Below are 25,993 nucleotides of genomic sequence, written 5' to 3'. Positions count from 1 at the left end.
GCCCCGCGGCTGCTGCTGTTGGGGGGTCCCAGAGCACCCCCGCTGCAGGCTCTGGGGCTCCCGAGCTGCCGGAGGGATTTAGGGAGATGCCCCTTGGGCATCCTGGTGCAAACCGGTTGCAGCGGGAGCCGGGGTGGGTTTGCCCGGACGCAGACACCAGGTGCCGGCACCCTCTGGCAGGGGGAGAGCCGGAGTTTTACGCTTCTCTGAGGAAAGACCGAGGAGCCTCCTCCAGCCCCAAACCTCTCCGGGGTCCAGCCGGGAGCGGGCGGCTGCTTATCCCTGCTCCCGCGGTCCAGATCCCGGCAGGCTCCCGGCACGGAGCCGCCTGGCCGGGAAGCAAGCCCGAAGCGTGGGTCTCGGCAGAGCCCGTGGGGTGGACAGTCCCTCGGCCTCCCCGGTGTCACCGCCCGGACCCCACGTCCCCTTCCCAGCACGGCCGTACCCCCGCCAGAGCCCCTTGGGAGAGGCGGCCCCGCTCCATCAGCTGCACCATCCCCTTTCCGGCTGCCCCACGCCAACGGCTGGAGCCGGTCCATTGGCTCGTGCGTTCGCAGGGCGGATGATTAATCCCCTCTGCTAATTGGAGCCATGTGGCAAGAGGAGCGCAAGGCAGCAGGCAGCCCTGCACCGGGGCGTGCGGGACGGCCCAGGGGCTCGCTCCGTCCCGGCGCTGGCTGGGCTGGGGGCCAGGCGTCCCACCGGGGCTGCCGCAGCGGGATTAACGGGGATCCCTGGGACAAGGCTTGAGCTGGTGGGGGTCACCCGAGGAGATGCAGAGCTGGCTGGCCTCTTGAGGAGGAGGAGGAGGAGGAGGAAAGCCCCACGGGGCCAGGCACCACAGAGCAAGGGTGACCACGCAGCCGCCGCACCACGGTGCCTGTCCCCGCATCCCACCGCGGTGCGAGACGGCACGAGCCTCCCTGAGCTCCCCACGCAGGCTAAACCTCGAGTTTCTGCGGGCTCACACAGGAATTACCGGGTCTCTGCCAAACCTCTGGCAGCCTCTGGCATCCTTTGCGGTCGTCCCTGCCAGCCCTTGCCAAGCCGAACTAGTGTGTATTTATGCGGCGAGGGCTGTCTTGATTTAAAAATAGGCAGCTCTGGAGAATCACCGCGTCCCTCGCTGCTACGAACCCGTCACGGGTTTTTAGTCCTGACTCTTCTGTCGTCAGCTGCAAGGAATTAGACCCGGCTGCTCCTTTGCCAGTCGAAGACCAGGGCCCTTCCACCTCTCCCATCCCCTTCTGATGGGCAAGGCAGGACCCACCCCACCTCGGTCTGCTCATCTGCGGGGCAAGCGTCTCCACCTGCAGCCACCACCGAGGGTCTCTGTAGCGTCAGTGGGGAGAAACTGGGCTTGCAGCTTCACCTGACTTTAGATACCGGCTTCGGGATGAGACGACTCCGCCTCGGTGTGCCAGCTCCTCTCCGGGGATGGAGGAGATCTTGAGCCCGTGTCTCATCACCAAAGCCTGCCCGCACCAGCGAGCTGAACCCCTCCCTGAAACCCTGTGGCCAACTCACCCTGACCCATCTTCTTGCTGGGCAAGCCCTGACGTCCCCCAGTCCCGGAGGAGAAGGTCCCCCAGTCCTGCGGCCCTTCTCTGACCGCTGTCCCCATCCTCTGTGTGAGCCCCATACCCGGAGGGAGGGATCCCTGCGAGCTCACCAGTGCTAACACCAGCTGCAACCGGTACCCGCACCTCCTTAGGACATCTCCAAGGGGTTCCTCATTTGCTAATTTAATCAGTGCTGACTAGATCCTTCCTTACACATGGTTGAAAAAAGCCTGGGAAGCCCCTCAAGCCCAGAATTGCCCCGTGCCGAGCCCACCGGTAGCAGCCCCCGCAGCGACTCCGACCCCTCCGCTGCCAAACCTGCCTCCGCACCGGCTGCATCTTCATCGGCATGTCATGCCTTGCCCTCACCCTGGGGAAGGGTCTGCAGGAGGGGCCGGGGCCCCTTCCCATCCCAGCCTCACCCTGCTGTGTCCCCAGGTGCCAACGGCCAGCGGTGCCCCACGCCGTCCCCTCCCGGCTCCCCGGGGACGCCCCACGACGGCTGCAGCATCGCCCCGCTGACGCCCTCCCAGTCGCCGGTAAGGCACTTACGGGGTCCCCCGGGGCTGCCGGCGTCCGCGTCCCCGGCGTTGCCCCCTCTGATCCATCCCTGATCGGTGCTCACCCCCCCCCCGCCTCCCCTCCCGCTCTGTGCTACCCCCACCGCACACCCCGGTATCTGGAGGATGGGTCCGTCCGTCGCCGGGGCCCAAATCCCCCCTTAGCTGGGGGATTTATGGGACTGAGCTTTTTCCGGCGCAGGAGGCAGGAGAGGAGCCGGAGGAAACACCAGGAGAAGTTTAACTCCTCGCAAAGCTCCTGGCCTCAGCTCGCTCCTACCTGAACGTCCCGGGGGGCTGCCCGGTGCGGAAGGACGCAGGCGGGGAGCGTGCCGGAGCCGGTTCCTCCCCGGCACTCGCTGTCCTTGCAGCTCCCCGAACATGCACATTTCTGAGACAACCACTTCACCCGTGCTAATCGCCGGCTTTTTTCGTGGCGAGCTAATGTCTGCGCTTATCAAATCCGGATACGTTAAAAGTTAATGAGGGCTTTTAGCTTTCCGTGTCTGCCCCGCGCGCTGCGAGGCTGCGGCGGGCGAGGGCGGCGGCGCGGGGCGGTGACAGGGGCATGGGGCTCGCCGCGTCTTCGCGGCTCCTTCGGCGTCGCCGTTCCCTGCCGCCTCCGTCTGCCGTCGTGGGGGGCGGCCAGGAGGCGAGGGACGGGGGCCCAAAGGCAGGACCAGAAAAGCATCATCTGTAGGAGGCAGCACCCTAAAGCACCTGGGCCAGGACGGCTTTCGGTTGGGTGACCCGTGGGGACACCTGGGACGAGGTCCCTTGGACCGAGATCGGGAGCAGGGAAGGTTTTGGGGAATCTCGGCTAAAATTTGCCAGGGTCCAAGTGTGGAGGGCTCAGCACCACCCTGACCCGGGAGGAAACGGAGACCCCCACCGCCAAGCCCGGGCAGCCCTCGCGGGCAGAGCCTGCGGGCGTCCCCCCCCTCCCCGGGGCTTGTCCCACGGGCCCGACTTCGGGCACTGCCGCAGGGACCCGGGAGCCCGGCGCGGGCAGTCCCTCTTCTCGGTGATTTGGAGCCGCGTAGCAGGAGGAATCGCTCCCTGTTCTCAGCATTCCCTGGGCAGTGCCTGCACCCGACCCGGGAAAAATTAACCCCTTCACGAGTTATTTTATTTTTTTTTTTACCCCTTTTCCCGAAGCAGCCAGCCCTGCTTCGACGCTCGCCCCCAGGACAGAGCCCGTCCCTAACGGCTGCCCTTGCGTTTCAGAGGAGCGAGGCTCGCTGCCAGCAAACCCCTTCCTTCGCCGTGGTGGTGGCCATCGACTTCGGCACCACGTCCAGCGGCTACGCCTTCAGCTTCTCCAGCGACCCCGAGGCCATCCATATGATGAGGTGAGGAGCAGCCGGAGGCCCCAGAGCTGCTCCCGGGGCTGCCCGAGGGCTTTTTGCCCAAAGCGGCTGGAAGTCGCCTCGCTGGGAGGCAGGGCTGGAGCTGGGCAACGAAGACCCGGCCACGGCGGGCGAGGGACGCCGCCCGGCAGCGCCGGGAAGGAGCCCCTGCGATGGGTCTCGCGCTGAGCGGGAGGACGGGGCGAGAGCACCTCTTCGTTAGCGCTGCGTCGTAACGACCTGCGCGGGTGCGGAGGAGCCCCGCAAGGGGCTGCACAAGGGATCAAAGCCTTCCCGGGGACGTCGGTCCCTTCTCCGTCCCTCCTGAAGGTGCTTGAGGTTGTGCCCACGTAAATAAATGAAACGGGGCGGGATCCGTTCTCTGGCGCTGGGGTTCACGGGCTGCTGCCGGCTCCTCTTTGCAGGAAATGGGAAGGAGGGGACCCGGGGGTGGCCAACCAGAAGACCCCCACCAGCCTCCTGCTGACGCCGGAGGGCATCTTCCACAGCTTCGGCTACACTGCCAGGGACTACTACCACGACCTGGACCCCGAGGAAGCCCGCGACTGGCTCTACTTCGAGAAGTTTAAGATGAAGATTCACAGCACCAGCGTAAGTCCCTGCTCCTGTCCCCACCTCCCCGGGGGACCCCGCGGGGACCCTGGCCGGGCTGGACGTGAGCTGAGCGGGCCCCAGGGATTTATCCCGCTGTGCAGAGAGGGGTTCACCGGGGGGGGGAGCAGAAATCCGGGAGGGCCGGAGAGGGGCTACAAGCAAAACCTCTGACCACCAGCATCCCAGCCGAGCTCGCCCAGCTCCCCGTTTGCTTTACGCGCGCTTCACGCATAGCGACGTTTTAAGCCCTTTGCGGGGGGGTGAATTTTTGGTTCCCCCCCATCTGAGCTGCTCCGGGGCAGGTGGATGCGGCTGCAGAGCGGGGCTTCGAGTGCCCGTGCCCCAGCCGCTCTGTTTGGCACAGGGGGGGCGAGCCCCCTGCCCGAGGCTCGCCGACGGAGCCGGGATGGGATGCCGGCCATGTCCCAGCACCTTGCATGATCCGTTTGCTGTTACCGCTCTCCCTGGCAGGACCTCACCATGAAAACCGAACTAGAAGCCGTCAACGGGAAGAAAATGCAAGCGCTGGAGGTGTTTGCCCACGCGCTCCGCTTCTTCAAGCAGCACGCCGTGCAGGTAGGGCTGCCACGCGGGGGGGGTCTCCCCGCACCGTCACGCAGCCCTCCTCTCCCTCCCCAAACGGAGCCCAAGTTGTGCGCGTTGTCCTCTCCACGCGTTGCTTCCCCACCCTTCACCGAGAGCCCCCGTGCTCCGGCCGGGGGGGTCACCTCCGGCTTCTTGCCCGGCAGGAGCTGAAGGACCAGTGCCCGTCCCTGCCGGAGAGAGATGCCATCCGCTGGGTCATCACCGTGCCCGCCATCTGGAAGCAGCCGGCCAAGCAGTTCATGCGGGAGGCTGCCTACAAGGTGAGGGGACCCCCAGGGGGGCTGTTCCGTGCCGTGGCCCTCGCAGGAGGCTCTGCTCTCCGGGGGGGGGGGGGGGGGGTGTCCCCTTCTTCCCCCCTCTCCCTGTGGGTGCTGCCCGCATAACGAAGGGTCTCTGGCTTGTCCTGGTAGCCTAAGGAACGAAAGCTGGACTCCGGCTGCTGAGCGCGGGCCGGCTTCGAAACCCGGCGTTGGTGGGGTGGGAGGATTTCGGACCTGGGTGTGCAGCAAGGGGGGGACTGGGGAGATGGGGACGTGTGCTGGGAGCCGCTCCCCAGGGGATGGGGGCTGTCCCTTGGGTGCTGGTGCCACCGCGGGGTCCCTGGGACGGGCAGGAGCTAACCCACCCCTACGGCACGGCCGGTGCCTGGTGCACAGCCGTAACACGTAGGATTGCCGTGCAACGCATAGCACCTATACGGGCGGAAGCGATGCGCAAAGGCCAGGGACGGGAAAGCCCTGCCGGAGCACGGCCGTGAGGCCGCGGCGAGCAGGGACGCCCCGGTGCACCGGCACCTTCTCTGCCCCGACCTCCCCACAGGCTGGTTTGGTGTCCCCGGAGAACCCGGAGCAGCTGCTGATCGCGCTGGAGCCCGAAGCCGCCTCCATTTATTGCAGAAAACTTCGCCTCCACCAGCTGATCGACCTGAGCTGCAAACCCCCGGCCAACGGGCTGGCGCCGGACCACGCCATCGACTCCAGCTTTCGGCAGGGTGAGCGGCCGCAGGCGGCCGGGAGCTGCCGGATGGGCACCGGCAGGGGGTCCTGGCAGGGTGGGGGGCTGGCATAGCAGGAGATGGAGCAGGCAGGGATCCGGTCCCGCAAGCCCGATCTTGAGGGTCCGTCAGCAGCCGCGGCTGGGGAAGGGGTTTGAGGCGGCCCTGGGGCACGGCTCAGCCCGGGCTGCGGCAGTGGGGTCCCCGGGCTGAGCACCACGGGGAACCCCGGAGCGGGGTGCCGGGGAGCTGGCTGGCTCACCCCCCACCCCGAGGTCCAGCTCCTGCCCGCGGAGCGGAGGGGCTCTGGGAGCAGCCCCTGCCTGGGGGGGGTCCGTTCCCACGGGGATGGGGACCCTGGTGGGTCCCCGCCAAGAGAAACCACGGCTCCTTGGTTAGTGCCGGGGCTTTTACTGGGGAGCTGCTGCTGCTTCCCAGGCTGGCTCTGCCCGCAGCCCCCACGGGCAGCGGGTACGCAGAGCCCCCCGGGCTCTCCAGCGTGGCTGTTTCTCCCCAGAGACCCCCATGCTCCCCCCCGGGGTCCAGCACAGGCACGGGCCATGGGCCCTTGCCGGGGGGGCTGACTCCCTCCCCGTCCTCCTCCACTCCGGGCTCTTTTCCACTTTCCCATCCCCTTCCCTGTAATTTTCCCTTCCCTGGTGCTTTAGCAAACCAGACCGATTCTGGCAAAAGCCGTTCGGGTTTCCGCGCAGCACGGGCGTGCACCGGGGCGAGTCCTCGGCGGGAGCCCTAAAGCGAGCGCGGCGATCCCGCACCCCCCTGCCAGGGCAGGGCAGGGCTGGTTCCACCGCCGCAGGGACCCCCAGCCCGCGGCATCTTCTAGTCGTGGGGGAAACTGAGGCAGAGGCGAGAGGGGCACCGTGCCAAGGCAGTGAGTGGGAGGCCGTGGCTGTCCCCTCTCTGGCAGCCCTGGGGAGCCTCGCTCCCCTCTTTGCCCCCCCGTTCCCCCCCTCCCCAAGCCCCCAGGGCCGGGGCAGGCGATGGCCGCTTTCCCAGGAAGCGTCCGAGCTCTGTGTCCCCCGTGGTCTCGGCCCTTTTCATCTGCCCAAGCCGCCCTTGACGTCCGCCCGCACCCCCCCGGGTCCCCGGGCCGCCTCTCCCCTTCCCTCTCCCCGCTTTTCCAGCCGGAGCCATTTCTGCTGGCTCGGCCGGAGCCGCCCTGGATTCCTCCCAGCAGCTCGGCTCGGCCTCGGCCACCCCGGCTCCTCGCCTCCCCTCTCCCCCAGCCCGGCCCCTCCATACGGGCCAAGCCTTCAGGCTTCCCAACCCCACACCGACCTCCCCGGTCGATGCCGTAACCGTAACCCCGGGACAGGGAGAGCGTCCACCCGCCGCTCCGGGGCCAGCTGAGACCCTCCGCCAGCGGGATGCTCCCCCCATGCATGGGAGCCCGGGGGTCCCCTCCGCTCCGGCCGCAGAGCCGGGGCTTTACCGGGCCAGAGCCGGTTTGGCCAGCCAGGACCAAGCCCCGGAGCTGGGACCTGCCGGTGTCCGCAGCCCTCGACTCGCGTTTGGCCGGTGAGCCGCGGCGGCGTCCGGATTTACGGAGGGGTTTGAGCTGCATCCTGGGGCTGAAGCTAACGAAGTTGGTGTGCCGTATCCATCTCGGCGTGCCAAAAATAGGCTGGGATAACCCCACCTTCTCCAAACAGCTCCCTGCCCTTCCGAGCTGCTGTGATGTCCCCTGCTCCGGGACGGGGGGAGCAGAGGAAACCCCACCCGGGCCGGGGAGGAGAGGGGAAGAGGCAGCATCGCCCAGGGACACCCCCGGGCACTGCGGGCTGGACGCGGTGAGGTGGGATCCCCCGGGACCCTGCGGGATCCCGGGCAGAGCAGCGGGATGGCTGGACTCCGCGGCGGAGCCGGGGCCGCCTTGGGTGTCCCGGCTGGAGGGCAACCGGTGCTCCCAGTACAGCCCCAGCAGGCCCCCCCGCCTCCAGCATTCCCCACCCGCCGTGGGGGATCCCAGGGACGCTCCTGGCCCCGGTGCCCCCCAGCCTGACGCCGGCCCCCCCGCTCTGTCCCGCAGCCCGAGAGCAGCTCCGGCGGTCCCGCCACAGCCGTACCTTCCTGGTGGAGTCGGGAGTGGGGGAGCTCTGGTCGGAAATGCAGGCAGGTAGGAGGGGGGACGGGCAGTGCCCCCCCGGCAGACCCCAGCCCCCCGGGGAGGATTCACCGGGGGGGGGACACACAAGCAGGAGTCCCCACCGGCGCTGCCCGGCCCCCGGGGCCACCCTGGGCGCGGGGATCGGGGGGCTGGATGTCCCCTCCGTGGCGGAGGGGGCCGAGCGTGGGGACGCCCAGCCCGAGCGTGGCCCTGCCAGCGCCAGGGAAGGGTCCTGCCGTGGGGGTGTCACTTGGTCTTGACCCCCCAGGTCCGTCTGCCACCTTCCCGTCCCGCCATCTGCCTCGTTCCAAGCAGAGGCTGCGACCTCCCCCTCCTGCCCTCCAAAACCTCTTCGGCTGTTTTTTTTTTTTTTTTTTTTTGGGGGGGGGAACCCCCAAACCCCCTTAGTTTGGTTAAAACCGCATTTTTTCCCCCCCGGGGAAAGCGCATCCTGCGGCTGCTCCGAGCTCACGGCACGGGCGTCCCAGGGGCTCGGCCCCGGTGCGGGGCTGGGGGGCTGGGGGGCTGGGGGACACCCCACAGCGGCTGGGGGGGACCCGGGACCCCGACTCGGCCGCTGTCCCTGCCCGCAGGTGACCGCTACATCGTGGCGGACTGCGGCGGTGGCACGGTGGACCTCACCGTGCACCAGATCGAGAAGCCGCAGGGGACGCTGAAGGAGCTGTACAAAGCCTCAGGTGGGCTGCGACCCCCCGGCCCGGGCTGCCCCCCCCGACCCAGCGAGCCCCTCCCGGGCCGGGGTCCCCTCCCCGTCCCCTGCGGGGTCGTGGCTGGGCCTGTGGCACCACCTGGTGTCAGCAGGGAGCAGCGCAGGGGCGGGGGGCACGGGGGGGTGCTGGGCTGGGGGGACAAGGTGGGGCAGGGGTGCTGGGCTGGGGGGACAAGGGTGTTGGGTTGGGGGGGCTGAGGTGGGGCAGGGGTGCTGGGCTGGGGGGGACAAGGGTGTTGGGTTGGGGGGTCTCGGTGGGACAGGGGTGCTGGGCTGGGGGGACAAGGTGGGACAGGGGTGTTGTGTTTGGGGTGTCGGTGGGACAGGGGTGTTGGGTTGGGGGGGCTGAGGTGGGGCAGGGGTGCTGGGCTGGGGGGGACAAGGGTGTTGCGTTGGGGGGGCTGAAGTGGGACGGGTGCTGGGCTGGGGGGGACAAGGGTGTTGGGTTGGGGGGGCTGAGGTGGGGCAGGGGTGCTGGGCTGGGGGGGACAAGGGTGTTGGGTTGGGGGGCTCAGGTGGGACAGGGGTGCTGGGCTGGGGGTGTCAGTGGGACAGGGGTGCTGGACTGGGGGGACAAGGTGGGACAGGGGTGTTGTGTTTGGGGTGTCGGTGGGACAGGGGTGTTGGGTTGGGGGGACAAGGGGGGACAGGGGTGTTGGGTTGGGAGGGCTCAGGTGAGACAGGGGTTCAGGTGGGACAGGGGTGCTGGGTTGGAAGGGGACAAGGTGGGACAGGGGTGCTGGGTTGGGGGGGCTCAGGTGGGCCAGGGGTGCTGGGCTGGGGGGTGCCAGCTGGACAGGGATGTGGGTGGGAGAGGGTGGGGGTGCAGGGCGGGACAGGGGTACCGGGGTGGCTGCAGGTGGGGCAGGGGCAGAAGCCAAGGCTGAGGCCCAGGGCACCCTGGTTTGGGGACACGAAACCCCACCGCTGTCCCTGCGTGCTGCGGACCGCGGTCCCCGGTGCCGCCTGGGCACGCAGGGAAGGCGGAGGGTGACGCAGGGCCGCGACGTGTCCTGGGCCGTGGGACGTGTCCTGGCCCATGCCCACGGGCTTCCCACCCTCCTCGCGGGGGGCACGCGAAGCCCCCGGCCTCAGCCCATCCCGGGGGGGTGAGATTTTGGCACGTGATGGCCGTGCACCCCCAAATAGCGGCTCACGAGTGACGGCCACCAGCCCGGGCTTCCCTGCAGAGCTGGACGTGGGGCGGCAGAGCCCCGGCACTGCCTGGCAGAGCCACGCCATGGAGGGAGGCACCGAGCCCCCCGAGCGTCACCCAGGGACCCCCGGCAGGGTCCCCTGTGGTCCAGGGGACCGCTGTCCCCACAGCCACGCCGCCTGCCCTCTCCCTGCTCCTGGGGGACGCTCCCATGCCCCCCTGCCAGTGCAGAACCTGTCCCTGTCCCCTGGTCCAGCCCTGGACGGGGGGGTCCCCTCCATGTCCCCCCCACCCTGATGCCCCCGAAGAAGGGCTGCAGCGGGGCTGGGGGCCACGGTCTTGCATGGAAACACCCCAGGCTTTGCTACGTGATGCCTGGGGTCTGGGGGTCCCCGGGTCTGGGGGTCCCACGGGTCCCCGGGTCTGGGGACACGGTGGTGGGGACGTGTGTGCCATGGGGACGCTGCCTGACCCAGCCCCCCCCCCCCGCTCCCTAGGGGGTCCCTACGGGGCCGTGGGGGTGGACTTGGCCTTCGAGAAGCTGCTGTGCCACATTTTCGGGGAGGATTTCATCGCCACCTTCAAAGCCAAGCGCCCTGCCGCCTGGGTGGACCTGACCATCGCCTTCGAGGCTCGCAAGCGGGCGGCAGCCCCCTCCCGCGCCAGCCCCCTCAACATCTCCCTGCCCTTCTCCTTCATCGACTTCTACCGCAAGCACCGGGGCCAGAACGTGGAGACGGCCCTCAAGAAGAGCAAGTGAGACCCCGGCTGGGGGGGATAACAGGGCTCGGGGACCCCTGGGGACGCACGTGGCCCTGGAGGGACATAAACTGGGGGGGGGGGGGGGGGGGGGGGTAGAGGGCGCAGGCAGGTGGGGTGCTCTGCTCCGGGGTCTGCTGGGCTGGGGGGTCCCCAGGGGAGGACCGGCCTTTGGCGAGGGGCAGCCCCGGACCCTCTCTCCCTTCCCAGCGTCAACTTTGTGAAGTGGTCGTCCCAAGGGATGCTGCGGATGTCCTCGGAGGCCATGAGCGAGCTCTTCCAGCCCACCATCAGCCAGATCATCAAACACATCGGTAGGTCCTGGGGGGGGGGGGGGGGGAAGGGGGGGAGCAGCCTGGCTGCCAGACCCCCTGCAAGGGGTGGGGGGGGGGTCCCCTCTCCCCAGGACCCCGGCACCCTGAGGCGGCACCCCGAGCCGTGCCCGGTGCCCGCCCTCGCCGGGGCAGGGGTAGGGGAGCAGAGGCAGCCCCCAGCCCCGCCCCACGTCCCCCCTCCCTCCCCAGACGAGCTCCTGAAGAAGCCGGAGGTCCAAGGCATCAAGTTCCTCTTCCTGGTGGGGGGCTTCGCGGAGTCGGCCATGCTGCAGCGCGCCGTCCAGGCGGCCTTCGGCCCCACCTGCCGCGTCATCATCCCCCAAGACGTGGGGCTGACCATCCTCAAAGGGGCCGTGCTCTTCGGCCTCGACCCCACCATCGTCCGCGTCCGCCGCTCCCCCCTGACCTACGGCGTGGGGGTGCTCAACAAGTTCGTGGAGGGGAAGCACCCGCGGGAGAAGTTGTTGGTGAAGGAAGGCAAGAACTGGTGCACCGACATCTTCGAGAAGTTCGTCTCCGTCGACCAGTCCGTGGCGCTGGGGGAGGTGGTCCAACGCAGCTACTGCCCGGCCCGGCCGGGCCAGCGCAAGACCATCATCAACATCTACTGCTGTGCCACCGACGACGTGGTCTACATCACCGACCCCGGCGTGCGCAAGTGCGGCACCATCAGCCTGGAGCTGGAGGCGCTGGGCGATGCCGGCAGCCCGGCGCGCGGCCGCCGCGAGATCCGCACCAGCATGCAGTTCGGGGACACGGAGATCAAGGTCACGGCCATGGACATCAGCACCTCCAAGACGGTCCGAGCCACCATCGATTTCCTCTCCAACTGAGCCCCCCCCCCTCCACGAGGCTGTGCGGGGAGGCACGGGGACCCCGGGAACCTGCCGCCCGCTCCGGACCCCCACCAGCACCCCCACTTTGGGCTCTGGCCCCACGGGACCCCCACGGGCAGGAGGAGCCGGGCGGAGGGAGCGTGCGGCTCACCCCCCCGGCCGAGCTGCGAGGCTGCTGCCGGACCCCGCTGGTGGCCCCCCCCTTTTCATGGGACACCCCAAAGACGCTCCCCACGCGCTCCACATCTCCCACAGAAATGGGTCGGGGTCCGACTGTCAGAAAGGGGGATCGCCCCCCTCCCCCCCAGCGTCGCTGAGCGGGACGGGGCAGCAGGGGCCGGGGGGCTCGGGCCGCCCCCCAAGTGTGGGTGAGGCCACCGCCGGAGCCGCAGCACCCAGAACACCAATGCTCACGCTTCCTGTAAACCCACATTTCTATTTTTCACGTATAACGCACCTCGCCCTCGCAGCTGGCGTTCCCCGAGCGGCAGAGCTTGTCGGGGCCAGCACAGCCCGGCGAGCCGGGGACGGTGGCACAGGAGGAGGGGGACGGTGGCACAGGAGGAGGGGGACGGTGGCCCACCCTCTCCTGGACCCCTTTTAACTGGAGGTGGGGGCGGTTTGCAGCACAAAGCCCCTCGCCCCGTTCAGGACCCCTCGCCCCGAAGGGCCCGGCCGGGTTTACCGGTGTCTGCAGGGAGGGGCTGGCGCAGCCCCTCGCACCCCGGGGCGCACAAAGACATGGACGCGACCCCCCCCGTGCCAGCCCCGGGAGCCTCCGAAATAGCACAGCAGGGAAGGGCGGTGTCCCCCGTCCCCCCGGGCTGTCCCCTGTCCCCCCGGGCTGTCCCCTGTCCCCCCCCTCTCCTCCGCGGGTTTAATCGGGGTGCGGCCGCCAGCTACAGCGCTCCCGGGGGGTTTAACGGGGGCAAAGGGAGGTGCAGCCCCTTCTCGGCTGAAGTTTGTTACGTACCTCTATAGATTTTTGTACTTAAAAAACCCCACGCATACACACAGACGTGTATATATATCTATATATTTATATATATATATATATATATATATATATAGGCACATAAAGCCTCCTGTTGCTTTCAAAACTGAGCCACTTCTCCTGGTCCTTGTACCATGGGTCTTACCAGGGGAAAAAAGAAGAAAAAAAAAAAAAGGAAAACCGGAAGGAGACTAAGGCGAGGGCTGCGACATGAGGAGGTGCACGGGCACGGCCACGGGCACGGGGACGGCCACGGCGACACCGGCACCAGCCCCGGAGCCACCAGGGAGGCGGCTTCCCGCTGCCGGATCCCGCCCTGGCCCGCGGCCCAGCTCAGCCCCAAACCCCAGGAGGCAAAATGCCAGCCCGGGGGGCTCAGCTGGGGCTCCGCCACCCCCGAAGCCACCTCTCCTGGGGAGACGGGGGAGAAGGGCGGGGGGAAAGCAGCAGCAGCTGGAGGCAGCGACGCTCCGGCATTTGGGAAACCCCTGCCGCGCTTCGGGGACCCCCCGACGCCAAAGCGGGGAGGGTGGGCGCGCTCCCTCCGCGCTGGCGACGGCGGCTGGGGAGGGGGATGCAGCAGCTCAGCCCCGGCTCCGTGGCGGCCGCAGGGCCGCGATCCCGGGGGCAGGGGGTCGGGTTGGCTTCTTCGTTTTTAAATTTGAGCTTCGTCCTTGGGAGCCGCGCGGGCAGCAGCGGGGCGCGGGGGGGGGCGGGGGGGGGCTAGTCGAAGCCGTGCCAGTCGCTCTGCTCCGAGTCGTACTCCAGCTCCGCGCCGATGCAGCGCACGCCGTCCAGGAGCATCGGCGTGCCGTGGTGCCGGTCTGCGGGACAGGAGGGGAGACAGTGGCGATGGGGACAGAGCCGGGGTGCAGCCCCCTATGGCCTCAGGCTGGCCCGGGGGGCTCGCTTCACCGTTTTGAGAGCCCTTCGGGGGGGGGTTCAGGCTCACAAGCGCTCGTCCTCCCTCCCGGGGTCCCCACGCAAGGGATGCCGGCACCCTGGGAGACGCAGGGACGCTGCACCCTGTCCCCAGGTCACCGCCGCGGTCGCTGCCCTGGGGGTGCTGCACGGGGACGGCGCTCAGCCCCCGGCGTGCCGAGGCCCGGGTGCCGCAGTGCATGGGGGCCGGGGTGGGGACATGGGGACGCAAGCAGGGGGATGCCGGGGAGCATCGGCACAGGGACCCCGGGACCGGCCGCGTGGAAGATGCCGGTGAAAGCAGGTGCCGTGTGACACGAAGCAGAGGAAGCTGAGCTACGAAAGGCTGCTCTAATTAAGAAACCCAAATTAGGCAGCAAGGTGGGGGAGGAAAAAAAAAAATTAAAAATTAAAGATTGCTGTGCTGCCTAACAAGCAGCCGTGGCTGGAGGAGAGGGGGAGCCCAGCGGGCTGCAGCCCCGCTCCATGCACCCCTCCACCGGGGAGGGCCCGCAGCCTCGTCCCCCCCGGCCGGGGATTTTCGGGGTGAAATTAGTCCGGTTTAGACAATTTCTCAGAAAAGTCTGCTAGGTGGGGAACGTCTGCAGCGGCTGGACCGGGAGAGCTGGCGGAGGGAGATGTGCCGGGGAGGATGGAGCGGGGTCCGGGGGCGCAGGGTCCACGTGGGGCTCAGCCACGCACTCCGGCAGCCCTGGCTCCCCGGAAAGCCGCGGGTCTCCAGCCAGGCCGTAGAGCACTCCCCGTTACCGGCTGTGCCGGCGAGGAATTGCTGCTCCCAAACCCAAGGAACCGCGCGAAGCCCCCGCACCGCTGCCCGCCGGCGCCGGCAGACCCTTACCCATGACACGGGCTTGGACCACGACCTTGACGCAGGCGCCTTCACCGGCCTCGCTGGCCAGGACCATCTCCTCCTTCAGGACCCCCTCCTTGTGTGCCGTGTACTCGCACTTCACGCTGTAGCCTGGGGACAGAGACGCCCTGGGAGCCGGGCTCCGGCTGCCAGAGCTGCCCGCACCTCTCCTGCCCTGCCCGCACCTCTCCTGCCCTGCCCGCACCTCTCCTGCCCCGCCCCGGGAGCCCCTCCACACCGCAGGCACCCAGAGGCAGCAGAGCCCGGGACTCGGCCGATTTAGTCCCGTCCCCGCCACCGAGGAGCCGAGCGGCACGGTACGAGTCTTGCTGGGCTCCCTCCCCACCCCCCCGTGCCTCAGTTTCCCCGCTCCGAGACCCGCTTGTCCCCGTCACCCTGCCCCGGGGCTTTGCACAGCCCCACCGGGAGGGAGCAGAGCGGGACGCTGCTCTGCACCCCTGGTCACAGCCGGGGCGGGGGGGGGTGGGGGGGGTGTCCCACCTCCCACCCAGCCCAAACCCCGACCTCCACCCTGCCCCGACCCTCCGGCCCCAGCCCACGGGACCCCACGGGCACAACGAACCGTGCCGCCCGCACCCTGCCCTGGCCAGGCAAACACCCCGATCTCCCACCAGCCGGGCACACCCGTGCCAAAATCGCCGGCTCCTCCTCCCTGCGCAGCAGAGGGAAGGTGGAAACAGCCCTTGGAGCCCGCAGCTCGGGGCGGGTGAAGGCTGGCCCCGGCCCCGAGCCCCCCCAGCGCGGGGACAGAGCTGGCAGGGCCGAAGGAGGCGGCTGCTTTTGATCCAGAGGAAAAAAGCACAACGCGAAAATAAAGGAGAGGCAGAAAATTAAAGCAGCCGCAGAAAAGCATTAGTCAGGCCCCGGCGGAGGGGGCACGAGCAAGCTGCAGCCCCCGCGGAGCTCACAGGGAGGCACCCCGACACGGCTGGCACAGGGGGACGCTGCGACGGCAGGAAAAAAGAAATAAAAACGCGCCGAGCGTCACCCAGGCTCCGGCTCCGCAGCACACGGGGCCGTCAGCCCCGCGAGGCTCAGCCCCGGGGCTCGGAAGCACCGGCCGGACGCGGGGAGCGCAGGCGGACGGAGGAGAGCAAACCACCGGCGGGCACGGTGAATTTATCCGTGCCAGGTCGTACCTGGAGGCAGGAGGGAGAAGCGGGGACAAACCCTCCTCCTTCCGAGCGCCGGGAACCCCCTTAACGCCGGCCCCACGCTCACCCGGGGCCGCTTCGTCTCTGCGTCCGTGCCAGGGCACCCTCAGATCACAGCCCCACCGCGGCCGTCACCGCAGCCGGGAGCCAGGCACCGCGCTGTGCCCGGGCTGGGCAGCGCCGGGACTGGATTTGGCCCACGGCTGGATAAACCTGGCAAGCCCCATCCCTGCCGGCAGCCGAGGACGCGGGAAGCGGAGCCTCCTGCCACCGGCACCCCGAGGACCGACGCCGCTGAACCGCTGCGAGGCACCGGACTCCTCCGGGTCTCACCGGAGCTGCTTGGGGTCCCCAAAGGGCTCCTTTCCCCAAAGCCCTGGGAGCCCTGGCCCTGCGCCCGGGCCGGGCGGGCCAGCCCGAGGTGGGAAGCTTCAAGCAGACAAAGCTTAAGTGCTTTGCTGGGCCGGGGCCAGCGGCAGCAGAGGAAGAGCCGCAGCCCGGCCCCGCCAGCCACGGCCCCGCCAGCCACGGCCCCGCCAGCCACGGCCCCGCTCCCGGCCCCTCGGCGGCACGGAGGGGACGGGGATGCGGGAGGGAGCATCCACCAGCTGCTCGCCGGCCAGGGCTGCTGCTGGCACGGCCCCAGCCGAGGCGGCCCAGGCGCTTCCCCGAGACCTGCGTCCCCGAGACCGCCGCCACCGAGCCCAGGGCGACGCTCGGCCGTCTCGGCCGCCGCGCCAGGGTCACCGCGCACAGCCCCGCTCCCGTATCGCGCGGACGTGCCGGCGGCAAACTGACCCCAGACCAGAGCCGGGCCGGTGCGTGAGCCTGGTGCCTCTTGGAGCAAGCCCTGTCCCTTGTCCCCGTCCCCCCCGGGCCGCGGGCTCTGCTCCACAAACCCACGGCCGCTCTTCGCCTCCCGCCTCCCAGACCGACCTGCGCCCACAGGAACCAGCAGCTGCTCGATGCGCATTTGGGGTAAAAGAGCGTTTAACCTCCCCATGGCGGAGAATAAATTACGGGAACACGGGGCGGCGGGGGGACGGAGCAACAGCCGCGGGGCCGGGTGCGGGCTGCAACCGAACCCACGCTGCCGGCGGGGATGGGACGGGCCGAGCGGGACCGAGGGCTGGGGGAGCCGGGAAGGGGACGAGGAAGGACGGGGAGGAAGGAGGGGGCAGAGCAGCCAGCGGGACCCCCAGCCCCGCAGCCACGATCCTGGGGGGGGCTGCCACGTGCCCGGCCCCCAGCATGGGCTCGGCTGGGGCTGAGCCACTGCAGGGACGGCACGAAGCAAAGGCCTCTGCGCAGACCCACGGCGAGCGCTTCCGTTGCGGGACGTTATTCTCCTTTCCTCTACGACAAAAGAATTAGCGAGAAGCCTGGAGACAGACGGAGAGGTGATGCCCCCTCGGCTCCAGCCGCTTCTTTAGGCAGACCCTCGGTGCCGGCAAAGAGCAGACAGAGCAAGTGCTAAAAATACCAGCACGTCCGGACTCTGTTCAGCAGGTTCCCGGATTAAAATGCCACACAAGCCGCTCTCCAAGCACGCGGGTCGGGGCCGGGCATCTCCCGGCGGGTGCAGTGGAAACACGGATTCCTTCTCCGTGGGGTAAAGCTCTCCGACGCAGCGCTGCGGGGATGGGCGCCGGGACGCGGCCGGACCCGGACCCGGCCATCCCGGGCGGTGCCAGGACCGAATGCCACCCTCGTCGCTATAGCGGCTGCAGCGGGACTTGTCCCCAAAGCCCCCTGGGTCGGGGACAGCCCGATCGGCCTGTCAGCCCCAAAACGCTTGGGGTTTGGAAAAGCGCTTCGGAGGACGCTCACCCCCGAGGGAGGAAACGCCCCGGCAATAAAAGCCGTCCCTGCGGGCTGCCGGGGGGCTCCAGGCTCCCCACGCGAGAGCGATCGTCCCCCACGCCTGGCAAGGGCTCAACCCGGACGGCCACGGGCGCGCCCGGGACCAGGGGGCTGCTCCCACCCCACGGGAGCCCCCGGTTCGTGCTCCCCACGGGGCTCCAGCGCGAGCCAGACACCCCTGCCACCCCCACGGGCACTTCGGGGTTCGTCTGGGTCCGGCAGCCCCCCCCCCCCCCCCCGGGCCGGGGCAGTGCCCCCCTCGCTGCTCACCCCTCGCCGCCGGCCGCGTCGAAGCAAGGGCACGATCCGGGACCCAGCACCGCAACCGCCGCGGGGACAAAGCGGGGACCAAGCGGGGACCTTACCTTCCGGCAGCGGGGCGACGCCGATGACTCGGAGGTTGAGGTTGGGGAGGGGAAGGGCACAGACGTCCTTCCCCAGCCTCTGCACGGGGGGCAGGAGGAACGTGATCTCGTACTTGTGGAGGATCTTCAGGAATCCCACCTGCGAGGGGGGGGACACGGCAGGGGTCACACCGCGCCTCGGCCGGCCACCGAGCCGCGGCGGGAGGTGGTCCCACGCTGCCATCGTCCCGTCTCGTCCCGTCCCGTCCCGTCCCCCTCCACGTCCCACCTCGGGGACAGGGACCCACAAAGCATCAGGCACCTGGGAAGGCGGGGGGCTGTTTGCTAAATAATTGGGAAAACGTCACAAACGCTTCTATTTTGGCTGCATGAAGCAAGCAGAAAAAAGAACCAGCTCCGGGCAAAGCCCTGGGAACGAGCACCCTTCGGTGTCGTGGGAGCAGAGACCAATTTTCCCAGCGCAAGCCGAACGCGTTCGGCTGCCGTTTCTGGTCTCTAAAAGCCAAGCCGTTTCCAAGAGCACGCCTTCAAACGTCATTTACCCACCGCCACGATGAAAACCAGAGCTCTTTCGGAGCCGGCCGCCTCCGGAGCGGGGCCTTGTCTCCATCACGCTCACTAAAAGCCATTTTGGGAAGGGAGCGGCGGGCTCCCCGCCTGCTGCAAAGCTCCGGGCGCGCCTGCAAACCCTCCCCACGGCAGAGCCCGGCCGGGATCCGGCCCGGCCGAGAGGGCGATGCCGTCCCGGGGACGCAGGGCAAGCCCACCGCGGGCACGCCTCCGCCGGGCACCCTCGGTCTTTCGTGCACACACGTGCAGCCTGCTCCGAGCTGCGCCTCAACCGCCCATAAATACATATATAACACGCACACCCCCCCGATCCATCTATACGCACGCACGGATGCGACACGCACGCCGTATGCTTGCGCGTTCCCGGCCGCCGGCAGCTCCGAGGCTTCGCTGCGACACAGAAACCAACAGAACCGACGATGCGAAGCTTTGGGGGTTTTAAGGCCGTGGAAAGGTGTTTGGTGCCCGGCCCTAAAGAGCCTTTTCTCCGCAGGGGAGAGGATGAGGGTCTCCTCCTGCCTCCGAGACGCGGGAGGGATGCGGGGCAGCGCCGCGGGGTGCGGGGTGCGCCCCAAACCTGTCCAGAAGGACGAGCCGCGGGGTTAAACGCGGCCCTGGCACGGACCCACGCGGCACCGGCACGCTGAGCTGGGTACGGGTGGCTGCCAGCACCGGGCCGGTCCCGCTCTGCCGGCAGCGCCGAGGGCAGCAGGCGGCTTCCCCCCCCCCTCCCCGGAGAGGCACGTGCAGTGCCGGGGCGCCCGCGGCACGCCGCACGGCACGGGCGGGGAAAAATAATAACAACCACCCACAGCTCGGCAATTGCTAAGCAATTCGCTGCCGTTTTTAGGGCGCTAACCCATCATCCGCCCGATGATACAAATAACTGACTCAGAGCTGAAAGGGACGGCTCGGCTCCGCGCGACGCCGGAGCGACCCCAGTGCTCTCCGAGGGGTTCAGGTCTTGGGAGGAAAGGGCCGCCAAAGGAGAGGCTGGGGCGGAGGGGCCCGGTGAAGCGGCCCGGGGCCGAGGAGCGGCAACCTGCACCTCCGAGTCCCTGCCAAGGTGCCCGTCTCGCACCCAGACCCCGCTGCCACCAAAGCCCACGGCACGCCGGCACCGAAGCCTCCGCTCCCGGCACTCAGCCCTGCCGCGTGGGGCGAGGAGCTGCGGGACGGGGCAGGCAGCGCACGCTCGGGTCTGCAAACCTGCCGGGATGAAATACAAGGTGTCATTGAAGGCGGCTCGCTGTCCCCGCTGCCGTCACCGGCCCCCGGCACGGTTTGGGAGCCACCGTTAAACCTGCGCCTACGCTAACACCCTCCCACGGCCGCAGGCACGGGGCCGGAGGCGAGCGAGAAGCCACGGCACCGCTGGCACGCGGGGCGAGACCCGGCTCAGCCCCAGGCCCCCCCCCCCCCCCCCCAGCTACACCAGGGAGCTAGCGGGGCCAGAAACACCCCCAAATCCGAGAACTGTAATGGAGACGGAGCGACGGCCGCAGGGGCAGCGATGGAAACCTCCCCAGAGCAGGCAGAGCCGCGGGCAGCAGGAGCTACGGGCAGCAGGAGCCCCACAGCTCAGGGGGCTGCAACGGGCAGCACTGGGGGGTCCACCCGCCCCACAGGACCCCCAGGACGGACCCAGGGACAGGCCAGGGTGGCAGCGGTACACCCCTCGTCCCCCAGGTCCCCGTCCCACCTTGACGAGGAAGCTGCCGTCCTTCTCCTGCATCACCATCACCGCCGAGTCGTGGAGCTTCTCGTCGAAGCGCACGTGGCCGTGGGCCCCCTCGGCGGGCTGGCTGGGGGCGAAGCGCACGCCCCCCCCCTTCGCCTTGCTGCCTGCGCAGGGAGGAGAGGACAGAGCCCGGGCGTCACTCCCTGCCCACCCGGGACGCACCCCCTCCGCGTCCCCGGCTCCGTGTCCCCCCACAGCCCCCGGGGACGGACCGAGGCCGGAGCATCGTCAGACACGGAGGGGCTGCCCCAGTTTCCCCCCCCTCATTTCAGAAACGCCCCGTGCCACGGGCTGGACAGGGGGGACACGGACGCCGGTGACGGAGGGCTCGCCCTCCAAGCACGGACCTGCCACCAGCCGGTGCCCAGAGGCTGCGAGGGTCCCCTCTGTCCCCCGGGCTCGGCAGCATTCGCTTGCTCCCGTGATTTTCTCGGGGCAGAGGAGCCGGACAAGCGGAGACAGGGGCTGTGCCGGGAAGGGGGCACGGGCGGGAGGAGGACAGGGGAGAAGGGCAGCTTCCCCAGGGAGGGGCTGCCCCACGTCCCGGGGTGCTGCCCAGGGCTCTGCAGGGCTGCAAAGCTGGCCAGATGTTGGGGAGCAAACCCCGCGGTGCCCCGGGGAAACCCAAAAATGCAGCGGCCCTGCGAGGACTGTCACCCGCCTGGGGACACCGAGGTCCCCACGGCCAGCAGGAGCCCGCGCAGAGGCACAAACGTGACGTGCCCTTTTGCAATACGTTCTCTGCGAGCTTCCAAGAGAAAACAGCCTCTCCTCTTCCTCTTCTTCCTCCTCCCCGGTACACCCCAAGAAACCCCGTGGTCCGGCCACCGATCGCATCCATCTGGCAGCAGCCGGCAGCAGATTGCCGCCTCCTTAAAGAAAAGGCTCTTTGTGCCTCAGCAGGCTGGAAACGCCGGAGATTTAATAACTCGGCATTGTTCAGCCGGAACAGCTCGGCAGAAATCCCTTCCCCGCACGCAGGGGAAAACAAGAGACTCAGCCGCTCGCAGAGCGATGCGGCCGCACGTGGCTGCGGCGGGGAAGGGGACGCAGATGGGACCCTCCCCGCCGAAACGCAGGCAGCCCCCGGCCCCCCGTGACGGGGCGCAGCCACCCTCTGCCCCACAGAGCCTTTACGGGTGCCCCGGGGTAGGACGAGCCCAGGGACCCGCCTGGATCCCGTACGCCGGCTGGGAGCTGTGGCAACGGGCAAGGTCCCAGCCCGCGGTTGCCACCGGGCATCCCGATGCCAGCGCCGGGCTGGGAGGAGCCGAGCCCCGATACCATGCCGGGGAAAATCCTAAACGTGCGTCTTCGTCAGGCGGCGCTCGGAAACGGCGCGGCCGATGCCCGGCACAGAGCCTGGGAAGCCGGGTGGCCCCCGGGGACGAGCATCTCCAGAGGGCACTGAGCCACCAACGGCCCGGGCAGCCACGGCGCCCGGCTAGCCCCCCGGCACGGCGCGTCCGAAGACCCTCTGGAGAGAGGGAGGTCGGAGGAAGGTGAAGGCGGCAGGCGGGGGCGGATGCTGGGCAGGAACCGGCTGTCCCGGCAAGCGCGTCACCCACCGGCACGCACCCTGGGGACCCTGAGAGGTTGCACCGCGCGGTGCCCCCCGTCCCGGCTCAGGAGGGGCCGACGGGGACGATCCTCGCCCTGGCAGGAGGGGACAACCCCGAGGGCCCCGGGCAGAGCCTGGGCGGCGACAGCGGCACCTCCGCAGCCCCGGTGCGTGGGGCAGGGGCCCCCACCCACGCGGGACGCGCCGTGAGTCAGCCAGCACGGAAATCTCATTAGGGGCGAAACGCAATTGCGCGTCCTGCGGGCAGCCGGCAGCGAGGGGAGGCACAGGCAGAGGTACAGGCAGAGGTACAGGCAGAGGTACAGGCAGAGGCTCCATCAGGCAGGGGCCGTGCAAAAAAAAAAATCACCCAGAGCTGGTGTGTTTTATCTCGAGTCCCCAAGTCCCACCACAGCCATGGCAGGAGGGTCACCGGGACCTGCCGGACCCTGCGCGGTCGGCGTACCGGCAGCCGGCCCGGTGCCACGCTCCCCAGGCACCCAGGAGGTGGGTTTGGGGGTCCGACCCACGCCTGCCGCAGGGCTCGGGGCAGGGGGGCGCGGCGGGGGACGCCCGCCTTGCACGTGTGGGCAGCGATCATAAGCCCCGGAAGCAGATGCCACCTTCAGAGTCACTGTGTCCCTCCCGAAACGAGGGTGTCCGGGCCCCAGCGTCCCCGAGGAGGAGGCAGGGCTGGAGCGGGAAGCACGGGGGGCTCGGGGCTCCCCCGGCACGCTGCTCCCGCCCCAGGGACCCCCAGCCCCTCTCCCCCACGCTGCGGGAACAAGGCAACCCGCCTGTCCTTCGGCATCGCCACCACGGGACCTGGAGGCCACCACGGGCCGCCGCTGGCCTGGCCCTCGTCCCACCGGGAAGCCGGAGAAGGCTTCAGGGCTGGCAGGAGGAAAGCCCCCGGGACGGAGCCGTCCCGCGGCCCCGCGTGCCGGCAGCGGGGAAGGAGCCGCGGAGGCCGGAGCCGCGACCGGGCACACAAAGGGAGACGAAATCACGCCCAGCAGCAGCACAAAGAGCCTCTTCGGTCTTTGTCTCAGCACGGCGGAGAGCCGGGCGCTGCCGCCACGGGGCACCTCGCGCCGGCGGCCTGTCGGGGCCCCCTCCCGGCACCGACAAAGCACCCGGCTCCCCGAGCCCGGCGCTGCCAGAGCCTTTCGGGGAGGCAGCCGGGGTCTGGGAGAGGCTGGCAGCACCCCAGGAGCACCCAGCACCTCCCACAGCAGCCTTGCCTGGGGCGGGGGGTGCCGGGGGTTGTGCCGAGCACCGGGGGGGGGGGGGGGGGGCCGTGGCTGAGCGGTGCCGGCAGCACCCCACCGGAGCCCCCACCCCGCCGCAAGCCCCCTCAGCGGGCGCTCGCTCGCAACTCGCAGCGGAAAAACAGCAGCAACGTCCCCCCCGGTCCCTCGTAGCCTCCGACCTGCTCGGCTGCTCCCCGGGCACGGAGCGGGCAGCTCCGGGCAGCCCTTGCACCCCTGGCCGCGGGCAGAGGGACCCCCCGGCACGGCCGCGGGCAGAGGGGCTTCCCCAGGAAGGAGCATCAAATTTGGAGACCGGCCCCGGGTGAGGGCAGGCAGCCCGGGAGGGGGTGCGGTGCAGGCAGGGGACACCGGGGACTCACCCTTGCCGGCCGTAGCCATGTGTCCCCGCAGCGGTCGTCCTTGCGCGAAACTTCAAAGGCACGGGCAGGAGGCCATGCTCCGGGGCCGCCGCCGCTCCCGAGCGCCGGAGCTGGGGAGGGAACGGGCAGAGTTAGGCAGGGGCAGGCAGAGCCGGGGAGAGCAGCCGCTGTTTCTGGCCGGGTCCCCGAGCCAGCCAAGCACCACGGACACGACGGCACCGCACGGCTGCGACTCCGGCACCGCTCCGGCACAGACCTGCCGGGGAGGAGCCTGGCTGCAGCTCAGGGGCGTCAGGCAGCCCGGCTTTGGGCAGCGGCGGGCAGCACGCCAGGGCCTGCGCCCAGCCCTACCCCGAGGCGCGATGGGCGCAGGCAGGGCAGGACGGGCAGCCCCTCTGCCCGCTCCACCGCGAGCCCGCGGCGTGACCCGGCCGGCCCCGGCTCCCGCTCTCCGCCGGCTCTCGGGGACGCAGCCAGTCCCCGCCCGGGAAAGGGAGGATTCGCACCCCGGCACAGCGGCCAGGACACGACCGTGGCGTCTCCCAGCCATCCGCGCCGAGCACGGCACGCCCCGTGCCTCAGTTTCCCCGTTTCCCCGCCCCGCAAAGGCTCTGGCGGCCACCACACCGAGCCCCGAGCTGGGCAAGCCTTACAGGCTGTCAGCAAGGGCGCGGACCCCAAACCCAGACCCCCCCAAACTCCCTTTCCCTGGGCCTGCCAGCGCGGCTCCCACGGGAAGAGCCGCTCTCTCCGGCCCGGCTGACGCTGCCTCCCCAGGGCCGCGCTCCCCTGGCAGCCCACACGATAACGGGGGGTCCCCCGCCAGCACCCCCGGCCCCAGGGTGGGCACCGGCCCTGCACCGAGGCAGGGGGGAACCACCGGAGCCAGGCTGGGGGTGACGGGGCTCACGACCCCCCCCCCACCTCCCACCCGGGATCTGACACCCCAAAGACCCCTTTGGTGGAAACTGAGGCTCAAACCTCCTCCCCGGGGCTCCCCCAGCCCCGCCGCCCCTCGGGAGGCCGTGGGAGCCCAAACACGGGCCAGTCCCACCGCCGGGCACCCGGTCCCACCGCCGGGCACCCAAGGAACCCGGCGGCAGGAGGCAGGTGCCCAAAACAGCCCCGTCAGCAGCCCGGCCTGCCGGGCACAGGGAAATGCACGGAAAAAGCATCAAAAGCGTCAGCCCTGGGGGAAAAAGAAGAGAAAAAAAAAAAAACCAGCAGAGCTGAAAGGGCGGGGAGCCTTTCCAGCGGCCGGGGGGCCGGGAGGGCGGCAGACCCTCGCCACGGCCCCCAGCCCCACGGAGCTGCTGCCCGAAGAGGAGAGGATCCAGGCTGGGAAAGAGCCGGGAGGGATTTGGGGAATCCTCGAGAGATGTGCCGGGACGCAGAAACGCGTCCGTGGGGAGCGTGGGGCGGGAGGAGACCCCGGCACGGGACGCGGCCCCACGGGAGGGCTGGGGGGGACACGGGGCAAGCGGCCCCGGAGCAGGGGCGAAGCGTGGGGCTGGCGGTGGGGGGCTTGGGGCCAGGGCGGGCACCGCGCCTGGGCTCGCAGCGGGGGCGAACGTGTGGCCCACTGGGTCCCCGTGCCCTTGAGGGGGTCAAGACACCCCCCCCACGGACCCCACGGACAGTCCCACGCCGTCGTGCCCCCCCCCACCCCCCCGGGACCGCGGGCGGTGGGTCCCCGGGGCTCAGCCCCCTCCCGGGGCTCCCCGGGGCCGGGGGTGAGCGGCAGAAGGAGGCGGCGGCGCTGACGCACGGCTCCCCGCCCGAGCCGCGCCGGCTGGCCCCAATCTGCCTCCGCCATCACCCGCGTGGCCCCGGTCCCCGTCACGCGTGGGTGTGGGTGTATCCCCCCCCCTCCGCCTCCGCCGTGTTTTCACCCCCCGCCGGCTCAGCCCCGCTGCTGCAGAGGGGACGCGGGGATGGGCCCCCTGCTCTCGGTGCTCCCCTCTGCGCAACGGGCCAGCCACCGGCCCCCGGGCGAGCATCCCGCCCCAGCCCACCGGGAGACCGGGGACCCCACCGGGGGGGTTATGCCGGGAGGGAGCAATGCGGGGAGCGGGCCCTGCCGCCCCGGGGAGGGGAAGCCCCGGGGGGTCCCTCCCCGGCCCCGGCCCCGGTCCCCGTCCCCCCCTCACTCACCCCCGGCCGGCGCGTCCCGAACCCCGCCGCGCTCCCCGCTCCCCGCTTCCCACTACCGGGACACGCCCCCCTCCCTCCCATTGGCCGCGACACACCCTCCGCCGTTCCCGTTGGTCTACCCCCTCGGCGGTCACGCCCCCTCGCCACGCCCATCGGCTGCGGCTCCGGCGGCGCCGTTTCCCGAGCGGCCCCGCGGGGTAGGGTCGTCTCCAAGGGGTGGGACGGTCGCTAGGGGGCGTGGCGAAGGGCTGGGGTAGCCAATAGGGGGCGGGCGCGCAGGGCCGTCGGGCGCCGCGAGTGGGCGGCGGGGTGCGCAGCGCCGCGGGGGGGGCGGGGACACGGGCGATGCGGTTGCCGTGGCAACCCGGCATTCGCGGCCATTTTGCCGCCGGGAGCCCGGCCCCGAGCCCCGGCCGAGCGGCGGCAGCGCGGGGCGGACCGGAGCCTCCGCCGCCCTTCGGAGGGGGAAAAGCGGGGGAACCGGCTGGGAAACCCCCGGTGCCAAACCCCCCATT

At 70.0% G+C, this 25,993-nt stretch overlaps 2 protein-coding genes across 2 annotated transcripts; one reads left to right on the top strand and one right to left on the bottom strand.

Moving 5' to 3' along the window:
- Positions 1-591: 591 nt before the first annotated feature.
- HSPA12B (heat shock protein family A (Hsp70) member 12B) lies at positions 592-11,726 on the top strand. Its single transcript, XM_075499297.1, has 14 exons — positions 592-744; positions 1,176-1,343; positions 1,475-1,631; positions 2,001-2,101; positions 3,350-3,474; positions 3,897-4,083; positions 4,558-4,662; positions 4,836-4,952; positions 5,512-5,683; positions 7,737-7,823; positions 8,408-8,512; positions 10,198-10,456; positions 10,670-10,773; positions 10,984-11,726. Exons 1-14 carry the CDS (start codon positions 592-594, stop codon positions 11,625-11,627), a joined length of 2,484 nt encoding a protein of 827 aa, XP_075355412.1. The 3' UTR covers positions 11,628-11,726.
- A 1,362-nt stretch (positions 11,727-13,088) lies between these two features.
- Positions 13,089-25,529, bottom strand: ADISSP (adipose secreted signaling protein). Its single transcript, XM_075499406.1, has 6 exons — positions 25,479-25,529; positions 23,325-23,434; positions 20,092-20,234; positions 17,820-17,958; positions 14,405-14,527; positions 13,089-13,448 (listed from the first exon to the last, which is right to left on the bottom strand). The coding sequence occupies exons 2-6, from the start codon at positions 23,341-23,343 to the stop codon at positions 13,348-13,350; spliced, it is 525 nt and encodes a 174-aa protein (XP_075355521.1). The 5' UTR covers positions 23,344-23,434; positions 25,479-25,529; the 3' UTR covers positions 13,089-13,347.
- Positions 25,530-25,993: the final 464 nt, after the last annotated feature.

This window comes from Mycteria americana, chromosome 4 (genome assembly GCF_035582795.1).
Source record: "Mycteria americana isolate JAX WOST 10 ecotype Jacksonville Zoo and Gardens chromosome 4, USCA_MyAme_1.0, whole genome shotgun sequence".
Classification (NCBI taxonomy): Eukaryota; Metazoa; Chordata; class Aves; order Ciconiiformes; family Ciconiidae; genus Mycteria; species Mycteria americana.
Note: the sequence above shows the minus strand (reverse complement) of the source record. Positions and strands in the feature narration are given on the sequence as shown.